The sequence below is a fragment of the Scyliorhinus canicula genome, unplaced genomic scaffold, assembly GCF_902713615.1.
Source record: "Scyliorhinus canicula unplaced genomic scaffold, sScyCan1.1, whole genome shotgun sequence".
Lineage (NCBI taxonomy): Eukaryota > Metazoa > Chordata > Chondrichthyes > Carcharhiniformes > Scyliorhinidae > Scyliorhinus > Scyliorhinus canicula.
The window spans coordinates 2,231,558-2,242,764 of record NW_024055499.1 but is presented as its reverse complement, the minus strand read 5'-3'; the positions used below and the strand labels follow the sequence as shown (position 1 = coordinate 2,242,764).

General features: G+C 46.6%; 2 protein-coding genes across 2 annotated transcripts; one reads left to right on the top strand and one right to left on the bottom strand.

Moving 5' to 3' along the window:
• Window positions 1–2,281: 2,281 nt before the first annotated feature.
• LOC119960418 (gastrula zinc finger protein XlCGF8.2DB-like) lies at window positions 2,282–3,713 on the bottom strand. The gene has a single exon (XM_038788139.1). The coding sequence runs from the start codon at window positions 3,666–3,668 to the stop codon at window positions 2,703–2,705; it is 966 nt and encodes a 321-aa protein (XP_038644067.1). The 5' UTR covers window positions 3,669–3,713; the 3' UTR covers window positions 2,282–2,702.
• A 2,711-nt stretch (window positions 3,714–6,424) lies between these two features.
• LOC119960419 (zinc finger protein 239-like) lies at window positions 6,425–9,798 on the top strand (the record flags this gene model as incomplete). Its single annotated transcript, XM_038788140.1, has 2 exons — window positions 6,425–6,486; window positions 8,856–9,798. A coding segment is annotated over exon 2 (585 nt), but the record flags the coding sequence as incomplete, so codon positions are not given.
• Window positions 9,799–11,207: the final 1,409 nt, after the last annotated feature.

Sequence of the window (11,207 nt, the reverse complement as noted above, 5' to 3'; positions counted from 1 at the left end):
CACACATCAGATATTCACTGTTCTGCAAATCACTGTTTGTGGAGGGACTCTTCCTTCTGTGGCTTCCATACACATACAGCTTCCGATTTGCATTAAATCTTTTCCATGGCGGCTCCTGTGGTTCGCAAATCCACTGCTGTCACCATGTTGTGTTGATGTGTCTTTGCACCAATTAACCAATGTCACACAGGATTGCTGAACTAGTCATAGCTTTGGTTTAATTGAAGATACATGACAAGATGGCTCAGTAGACAGATCTACACTTGGGATTCAGCAACCATTATTTACAGACAGTACATAGATACATAGAAGATAGGAGCAGGATGAGGCCTTTTGGCCCTTTGAGCTTGCTCCACCATTCATCACCATCATGGCTGATCATCCAACTCAATAGCCTAATCCTGCTTTCTCCCCATAGCCTTTGATTACATTCACCCCAAGTGCAATATCCAGCCGTCTCTTGAATATATTCAATGTTTTACCATCAACTACTTCCTGTGGTAATGGATTCCACAGGCTCACCACTCTTTGGGTGAAGAAATGTCTCCACATCTCTGTCCGAAATGGTTCATCCTGAATTCTCAGACTGTGACCCCTGGTTCTGGACATACCCATCATTGGTTACATCTTCCCTGCATCTACCCTGACTAGTCCTGTTCGAATTTTATGAGATGCCCCCTCATTCGTCTGAACGCCAGCGAGAACAATCCCAACCGAGTCAATCTCTGCTCATATGACAGTCCCGCCATCCCTGGAATCAGTCTGGTAACCTTTTGCTGCACTCCCTCGAGAGCAAGAACATCCTTCCTCAGAGAAGGAGACCAAAACTGCTCACAATACTCCAGGTGTGGCCTCAGCAAGGCCCTGTATAATTGCAGCAACACATCCCTGCTTCTGTACTCGAAACCTCTCGCAATGAAGGCCAACATACCATTAGTCTTGTTTACCGCCTGCTGCACCTGCATGCTTACCTTCAGCGACTGGTGCACAAGGACACCCAGGTCTCAGTGCACACTCCCCTCTCCCAATTTACAACCATTCAGGTAGTAATCTGCCTTCCTGTTTTTGTTTCCAAAGCGAATAACCTCTCACTTATCCAAATTATATAGCTCTGCCATTGATTTGCCCACTTGCCCAACCTGTCCAGATCTTGCTATAGAATCCCTGTATGCTTGTCCCAGTTCACCCTCCCACCCAACTTGGTATCATCTGCAGACTTTAAGATGTTACATTTTGTTCCCTCATCCAAATCATGAATATATATTGTGAATAGCTGGGGTCCCAGCACCGATCCCTTAGGGATCCCACTAGTTACTGCCTTCCAATTTGAAAAGGACCCATTAATTCCTACTCTTCGTTTCCTCTCTGCTAGCCAGTTTTCTATCCACCTCAATACATTTCCCCCAATCACATGCGCTTTAATTTTGCACAATAATCTCTTAAGCGAGACTTTGTCAAACGCCTTCTGAAAGTCCAAATGTACCACATCGACTGACTCACTGTACTGGTTACATCTTCAAAGAATTCCAACAGATTTGTCAAGCATGATTTTCCCTTCATAAATCTATGCTGACTCTGACTGATCCTGCTAGTGCTTCCTAAATGTTTCGCCATAAAGTCCTTGAAATGAAATAACGTAGCATGGTAGCATAGTGGTTAGCACAAATGCTTCACAGCTCTAGGGTCCCAGGTTCGAATCCCGGCTTGGGTCACTGTCTGTGTGGAGTCTGCACGTTCTCCCCGTGTGCGCGTGGGTTTCCTCCGGGTGCTCCGGTTTCCTCCCACAGTCCAAAGATGTGCAGGTTAGGTGAATTGGCCAGGCTAAATTGCCCTCAGAGTCCAAATTGCCCTTAGTGTTAGGTGGGGTTACTGGGTTATGGGGATGGGGTGGAGGTATAGGCTTGGGTAGGGTGCTCTTTCCAAGAGCCGGTGCAGACTTGATGGGCCAAATGGCCTCCTTCTGCACTGTAAATTCTATGAAAAAAAAATGAAAATCGTTTATTGTCACAAGTAGGCTTCAAATGAAGGTACTGTGAAAAGCCCCTAGTCGCCACATTCCGGTGCCTGTTCGGGAAGGCTGGTACGGGAATCGAACCGTGCCCTGGTCTGCTTTCAAAGCCAGCGATTTAGCCCTGTGTGCTAAACCAGCACCTATCTTTGATAATGAATTCAAGCATTTTCCCCCCTACCGATGTTAGGCTTACTGGTCTATAATTTCCTGCTTTCTCTCTACCTCCCTTTTTGAATATTGGAGTGACGTGAGATATCCTCCAAACTGCAGGGACTGTTCCAGAGTCTACAAAATCCCAGAAGATAACCATCAATGCATCCACTATTTCCAGAGCCACTTCCTTAAGCACTCTGGGATCCAGATTCTCAGACCCTGGGGATTTACCTGCAATTCCTACCCAATACTAGCTGCTGATCACAAGCTGCTTTACATCCTGGTTACTTCCTCACAAAAAAATCTCCTGAACTTGATATCACAACAAGGACAGCAATTAGTCTCCTCTTGGGGAAAACAAATACCTAACACACTGTATTTAGAAAACACTGTTATACTTAACGCATATCAAAATATTAAACTCCAGTCCAGTCACAGGCATTATTAATGGAAGGGAAAACACGCCCTGTCAGAATGGACATAGTTCAGTCCTGGATGTGATTAACAGAAGCAATAAGAGCAGAATCCAACCCTGCAGTCACTCATGAACTTGCTGGTGTTTCAGTAGGTGGTAGGACTGAGCAAATCCCTTCCCACACTTGGAGCAGGTGAACGGCCTCTCCCCAGTGTGAATTCGCCAGTGTTTCACCAGGTGGGATGACTCAATGAATCCCTTCCCACACTGGGAGCAGATGAATGACCTCTCCCCAGTGTGAACTCGGTGGTGTCTCAGCAGGGCAGATGACTGAATGAATCCCTTTCCACACTCGGAGCAGGTGAATGGACTCTCCACAGTGTGAACTTTCTGATGTCTCTGCAGGACGCATAACCGAGTGAATTTCATTTTACACTTAGTGCAAGGGAACGGTCTCTCCCTGGTATGAACTCGCTGGTGTCTCAGGAGGCTGAATGACCGAGGGAATCCCTTCCCACACACGGAACAGGCGAATGGGCTCTGACTAGAGTGGATGTGTTGGTGTCTCTTTAGATCCCTTGTGCTTTTGAAGCTCTTATCACAGTCAGAACATTTAAAAAGTCTCTTATCAGTGTGAACAAGTTGATGAGAAGTAAGGTTAGTTAAATTAATGAATCCCTTCCCACACTCAGAGCAGGTAAACGGCCTCTCCTCAGTGTGAACTCGCTGGTGTTCAGTGAGGTGGGATGACTGAGTGAATCCCTTTCCACACTCTGAGCAGGTGAATGGCCTCTTCCCAGTGTGAACTCGCTGGTGTCTAGTCAGGGTGGATAACTGAGTGAATCCCTTCCCACATTTAGAGCAGTTGAATGGTCTCTCGCCGGTGTGACTGCGTTGGTGAATTTCCAGCTCTGATGGGGATCTGATAACTTTACCACAGTCTCCACATTTCAATAGTCTCTGTGTGATGCTGGCCCGGGTGTGACTGAGTTGATGAGTTTCCAGCAGGGATGGATAATTGAATCTCTTCCCACAGTCCCCACATTTCCACGGTTTCTCCATGGTGCCGGTGTCCTTGTGACTCTCCATGTTGGACGATCAGTTGAAGCCTCGTCCAAACAGGACACATGTACAGTTTCTTCCCCAATCTGAATGTTACTGTGAGGTTTCTGGTTGTGTAACTGGTGGAGGCTCTTTCCACAGTCAGTTCACTGGAACACTCTCACTCGGGTGTGTGTTGTGTGGGACTCGGTGCTTTTCCAGTCATACTTACATTTGAACTCTGTTCCCACAGACAGAATAGACAAACATTTCTCCTTCCACATTCAAAGGCTGATGATATTCAAGTCCTGGTGAATCAAATGACTGTCAGATCTTGACATGATGTTTTGTTTCACTGCTTTAAACATCTGCAAATCCTCACCTTCCCATGCTCTGTAAAAGGAGATTACCAAAGTCATCACTGTAAGTGGAGGATAGAAATGCATAACAGACAATTCTAGTTCCTATGGAACATTTTTTTCACTTATTCCACTGCAGATCCTCATCTTTCTCTCTCTCTATTCCCTCTCTCTCTCTCTGTGAAACTCAGTGTCTTGTCCTGTTGTAGTTTCTGGCTCTCTTCCTGCCCAGTGTAATCCTGAGCTGATGTTTCACAAGGAGACATTTGTTAATAGTTTCCCAGAGCTCAGAGTCCTCATTAATTTCAGTGCAAAGTGTCAGCTCTTATTTATTATCCCCCCTCCCCCATCCTCTGATGTGAACCATCCTCCAGTGGCTGAAGCAGGATGTTGAGTGTTAACAAGGGACTGTTCCAGGCAGAGAGGGAGGGAGGGAGCGAGCGAGAGAGGAGAGACAGAGAGATGGGCCACCTGGCCTCCTTTGGTCCTATGAATTTAAATTTTCTGTTTCCATTGTCGAGCATATTTAAGACTGAAATAGACTGAATTTTGGTCTCTCAGAGAATTAAGGGTTCTGGTGAACAGGCAGGAGGGAGGAATTGAGGCTGAATCAGCCATGATTGTATTGAATAACAGTGTAGGTGAGACAGGTTGTCTGGACTGATCCTGCTCCTAACCCTTATCTGCTTCCAACGGCGCTGTCTACTTTCATCATCACCGATTTTTTAAACAGATATCCAGATAATTAACTGTGTCTCAGTTACAGGAGTTACTAACAGCAACATAAACAAACGAATTATGTGATTAACAGCAGAATCTGACCTCCGCAGTCATTTGTGAACTCGTTGGTGTGTCAGCAAGTGAGATGATTGAGCGAATCTCTTCCCACACACAGAGCAGGTGAACGGCCTCTCCCCAGTGTGAACTTGCTGGTGTCTCAGCACGTTGGAAGACTGAGTAAAGCCCTTCCCAGACACAGAGCAGGTGAATATCTTCTCCCTTGTCTCATCAACATCCGTTGGTGTCTCACCAGGTGGGATGATGAAATGAATCCCTTCCCTCACTCGGGTGTGTGTGTCTCGGTGCTTTTCCAGTCTCACTGATGTTTGAAATTATTTCCTGCAGCCAAAACTGATAAATATTTCTGCTTTGACATTCAAAGCTTGATGATATTCAGCTCCGAGTGAATTAAGTGATGATCAGATCTTAATGTGATGCTTGGTTTGAGTTTCCCATCCACAAATCATCTTCTAATATCCTATAAACAGTTTACAAAAGTCATTGCTGTCAGTGCAGGACAGAAATTTAGAATAGGCAATTCTAGTTTCTATGCAACATTCTTTCTTTTCTTGTTTTCTTAAACGTGTTGTTCAATCAAAATAAAATAAATCAAAATCAGAAACAAAATCCCAACAAGAGCAAAAGAGAATCTTCCTGACTAAACCAGAATGTCTTTACCAATGTCTATGAAACACTCTGTACTCTGAGGTACCCACTGATTGTGGAAGGTGTCAACTGTTTCCCAGAGCCACCCAGACACATGCAGGCCCATGGAAGAGAGGCCTCTTATGGGGGTCGGCAGTAAAGTGACCTTATTCAATGGTGGAGCAGGCTTGATAGACTGATTTTTTAAAAAAGGTTCCTATTTATTGAACATCTCTAATTGCCCTGGAGGAGGCAGTTAAGAGTCATCCACTTTGCTGTGGGTCTGGAGTCACATGTAGGTCAGACCAGGTGAGGACAGAAGATTTCCTTCCCTAAAGGTCATTGGTGAATCAGTTGAGTTTTAACGACAATCGACAATGGTTTCATGGTCATCATTAGACTTTTAATTCCAGATTTTTATTTAATTAAAATTTTACCATCTGCAGTGTCAGGATTCGAACCCGGGTAACAGAACATTACCCTGGATTTCTGGTTTAGTAGTCCAGTGACAATACCACACCGTCACTGCCACCCCACAGGAGGTAGTGGCGCAGTGGTAGTGGTGAAGTTGTTGACTCCTATTTCTTATATTCAACCAGAGTAATTCCCACCACCAAATGGGACCTGATCATCCAAATTCTATAAATTGCTGTTTTAACCAGGCCCAAGAGCAAGTCCAGGACAAGATCCTCTGACTTACCCAGTCCCTCCACACCGGGCAGCCAAAGATTAGGAGCAGGGGACTGAAGTGTAACTAAAACTTGAGAAGTAGCTGCTGCAGATAACTAACTATCGGGACTGCAACCTCCCACACTGAATTAAGACATGGCCCATGGAATTCTCCGGGTTGGAAGCAGCGCCTGCAGCCTAATGCTCCTCCCGAACACTAGGACCCGGTTGGAAACAGAGGCGCTGAAGCCCCGCCCACCATCTTTCGAATTCGCCAAAACACGAACGCATGCGCAGTCTCTCCATTGAAATAAGATGGCGGCCGTTAGTCTGGGTCAGTCTCCGGGGAAAAGACCCGGAGCTGCAAATGTGGGACCCGCAGCTTCGGATTCGGGGCTTGATGCCTTCACCAGGTGTTTAGAAACCCTCCCCGTCCACCCGCCGGCTTCATCGCCCCCTCCGCGTTTCCGCATCCTCACCGGTTTGGAGATCCGATAAACACTAGGCTTCCCATCCCTATCACTGCGCATGATCCTGTGCAGGGCGTTGCTGCGCCTGCGCACTGCTCTCCTGTGCTCTGGAGAGAGGACATTCACCACCACCACCGCCGGGGGGGGGGGGGGGGGGTGTCGGGTAAAGTCCTCGCCATGGCAGCTACCAACTAACCAGGGAATTGTGAATTTATTGTGCTTTGATTTAGCAATTGGGGCGGAAATCAGTAACAATAGGAACCCAGGCGGGATGGTAGATAGTGATTAGCATGGTAGCACTGCTAGCGACCTGGGTTTGATTCCAAGACTTGGTTGACTGTGGAGTTTGCACTTTCTCCCCGTGTCTGCATGGGCTTCCTCCCAGTGCTCTGGTTTCCTCTCACAGTCACCTTCTTGAACCTCTTCAGTCCATGTGGTGTTGGTCTACCCACAGTGTTGTTAGGTAGGATGTTGATGCAGCAACAGTAAAGGAACAATGATATGTTTCCAAGTCCCAATGGCGTGGCTTGGAGGGGAACTTCCAGGAAGTGATGTTCCATACATCTGCTGCCCTTGTCCTTCTAGGTTTCGTGGTTGTGTGTGGGAGGAGATTCACTCAGTAATTTATCTGCTTCATGGATGAAAAGAGCTTTGCTGATAATGGAGCCACAGCTTTTCAGAAATCCTGGACTTCATTTCAAATTATAACAGATTGTTTCTCCCCAACAGGTTCAATATACATTGTGTTTTTACAGAAGTCGCTGTATCCAGACTCCATTAAACAGTAGGAAAGTAGGAAACAATGGGCATTTAAAGATTATTTCTATTACATAAGTGACTGCATACTGAGACCGTGAGATTACTGGATACTCAAAGGAGGACACATTAGAAAGAGCTGTGAGTGTAATCAGCACATTGTTCTCATCTGGTTCCTCTGCTCAAAGCTAGACCAGGTCAGAAGCCCCAGGCTTTTACATGCTGAACATTTTGGTTTTAATAAAGTCTTGCTAACCTGATAATAAATTTCAACATATACTCAGATCCTCTTTCAATAATGTTCAACATACCATTTGCCTTCCTGATCATTTGCTGCACCTGCTTTTGATGACTCATGAACAAGGACACCCAGATCCCTCTGGATGTCGGCTCGTCCCAATCTCTCACCATTTAAGAAATATTCTACATCACCTTCCTCGAACCAAAGAGGATAACTTCATATTTTGTCCACATTATAATCCATCTGCCATGTTCTTGCCCATTCATTAGCCTGTCTAAATCCTCATGAATCCTCTTTGCATCCTCCTCGCAACGCACATTCTCACCGAGTTTTGAGTCATCAGCAATCATGGAAATATTGCATTTGGTCCCCGCACCCAAATCATTGATATAGATTGTGAACAGCTGGAGCCCGAATACTGATCCTTGTAATACCTCACTGGCCACAGTCTGCCCAGCTGAAAATGATCCATTTATTCCTGCTCGATGTTTTCTATGAATCTTCAATCCGTGCCAGTATACCCCCCCCCCCCCCCCCACTCAGATGTTCCTAACCTCCTCTGTTGGACTTAATCGAAAGTCTTCTGAAGATCCAAATGCACCATATCCACTGATTCACCTTATCTGTTCTGTAATAATATTCTTTTTTTTTAATAAATTTAGAGTATCCAATTTTGTTTTGTTCCAAATAAGGGGCAATTTAGCATGGCCAATCCGCTTAACCTGCACATTTTTGGGTTGTGGGGGTGAAACCCACGCAGAGACAGTAGTAATATTCTTAAAGAAAACCTCCAACAGCTTTGGAATCATAGAATTTGCAGTGCAGAAGGAGGACATTCGGCCCATCGAGTCTGCACTGGCCCTTGGAAAGAGCACCCTACTTAAGCCCACGCCTCCCCCCATCCCCATAATCCAGTAACCCCACCTAACCTTTTTTAGACACTAAGGACAATTTAGCATGGACAATCCACCTAACTTGCACATCTTTGGACTGTGGGAGGAAACCGGAGCCCCGGAGGGAACCTATGCAGACACGGGGAAAATGTGCAGACTCCACAGACAGTGACCCATGTCGGGAATTGAACCTGGGACCCTGGAGCTGTGATGACAGATGGCTGCTTTTGTGACTGGAAGCCAGTGTAAAGTGGCACACCACAGGGATCCAGCAGAGTGAGAATGGAGAGAGACTGTGTGGGATGGAGATTTGCAGCTTTCGGGAATAACAGAGGAAAGAATGTTCCATAGGAACTAGAATTGTCTGTTCTGAGTTTCTGTCCTGTACTGACAGTGATGACTTTTGTAAATTGTTTTTACAGGATATTAGATGAGGAGGAATTACAGACAGAAGTCTCAAACATCATGTCTCAATCTGACAGTCACTCTATTCCCTTGAACCTGAATATCATCACCCTTTGAATCTAGAAGGAGAAATGTTTGTCCGACTGTCAGCTAAAGATTTCAAACATCAGTGTGACTGGAAAGGCACCGAGACCGACACAACACACACCCAAGTGAGAGAATTCCAGTGAACTGACTGGAAAGATCTTTCACCAGTTACACAGCCTGACAAAACATCACACCATTCACAGCGAGGAGAGACTGCACCCGTGCTCTGTGTGTGGACGAGGCTTCAATTGATCATCGAACCTGGAGCCACACAGGATCACCCGCACTATGGAGAAACCGTGGAAATGTGGGGACTGTGGGAAGGGATTCAAAGCTCCGTCTGAGGTGGAGATCCATCGACGCAGTCACACTGGAGAGAGGCCGTTCACCTGCTCTGACTGTGGGAAGGGGTTCAGTGATTCATCCAACCTGTTAATGCACCAGCGAGTTCACACCGGGGTGAGGCCATACACCTGCTGTGATTGTGGGAAGGGGTTCAGTCGATCATCCAACCTTCAGTCACACCAGCGAGTTCACACTGGTGAGAGGCCATTCACCTGCTCTGAATGTGGGAAGGCGTTCACTCTGTTATCCCATTTGCAGACACACCAGAGAGTTCACACTGGGGAGAAGCCTTTCACCTGCTCCCAGTGTGACAAAGGATTTACTAATTCATCCAATCTACAGAAACACCAGCGGGTTCACACGGGGGAGAGGCCATTCACCTGCTCTCAGTGTGGGAAGGGATTCACTCAGTTAACCCACTTACTGACACACAAGCCGGTTCACACTGGAGAGAGGCCGTTCACCTGCTCTGAATGTGGGAAGGGATTTGTTCAGTTATCCAAGCTGCTGATACACCAGCGAGTTCACAATGGGGAAGAGGCCGTTCACTTGTTCTGACTGTGGGAAGGGATTCACTCAGTCCTCCATCCTGCTCTCTCACCAGCGAATTCACACCGGGGAGAGACCATTCACCTGCCCTGCCTGTGGAAAGGGATTCCGAGATTCATCCACCCTGTTGAAACACCAGCGTGTTCACACTGGGGAGAGGCCATTCCTCTGCTCTCAATGTGGGAAGGGATTCACTCAGTCATCTAGCCTGCTGACACATCAGAGAGTTCACACTGGGGAGAGACCATTCATCTGTTCTGTTTGTGGGAAGGGATTCACACAGTCAGCCAACCTGCAGACACATCAGCGAGTTCACAAGCAATTACAAGGGCTGGATTCTGCTGTTACTGCTCCTGTTAATCACATCCAGGGTTGACATTCTGACATTTGGTGAAGTGGGAGGGTTTCTTTCTGCTGGACTGGCCGGTCTCCCGACGTAGCTCCCAGTGGGCTGATGTTGAGTCTTAAGAGCACCTTCCCACTGAAATGATCCACAAAAGATGATGAAGGACATTTATTTCATCCTGTATAGGGTTCAGTTCTGGGTGACTGCCTGTGTGGAGTTTGCACCTTCTCCCCGTGTCAGCGTGGGTTTTCTCCCGGTGATCCTGATTCTTCCCACAGTCCACAGATGTACAGGTTAGGTGGATTGGCCACTCTTTTGAGGTCCACCAACCATGCCAAATTGCCTCAGTGTCCAAGGATGTGCAGGTTAGGTGATTGGCCATTCTAAATTGCCCATTTGTGCCTATGTGTAGGTTTGGTTATTGGGATAGAATGGGTGAGTTGACTTGGGTGGAGTGCTCTTTCAGAGGGTTGATGCAGACTCGATGGGCCAGATGGCTATGAGGAGGATGCAGAGATGCTTCAGCAGGATTTGGACAGGCGGAGTGAGTGCACATGCATGGCAGATTCAGTATAATGTGGATGTCCCCTTCAGTAGCAAAAATAGGAAGGCAGATTATTATTTGAATGGGTGTAATTTGAGAGAGGTGGATACTCAGCGCGGCCTGTGTCCTCGTGCATCAGTCGCTGAAAGTAAGCACACAGGTACAGCAGGCAGGAAAGAAGGCAAATGGTATGATGGCCTTCATAACGGGAGGAATAGAGATATTTTACTGCAGTTTTATAGGGCATTGGTGAGGCCACACCTGGAGTATTTTGTTCAGATTGGTGTCCTTATCTGAGGAAGGATGTTCTTGCTATGGGGGGAGTGCAGTGAATGTTTACCAGGCTGATTCCTGGGATGGTGGGACTGTCATATGAGGAGAGACTAAATCGGTTAGGATTATATTTATTGGAGTTTAGAAGAGTGAGAGGGGATCTCATCGGAACTTCCAAAATTCTAAAAGGATTAGACAGGGTAGATTCAGAAAGAATGTTCCCGA

What these genes read in the sequence shown, in the direction of transcription:
- LOC119960418 (XM_038788139.1), bottom strand. Translation starts at nt 3,668, where the DNA reads ATGGAGAGTCACAAGGACACCGGCACCATGGAGAAACCGTGGAAATGT.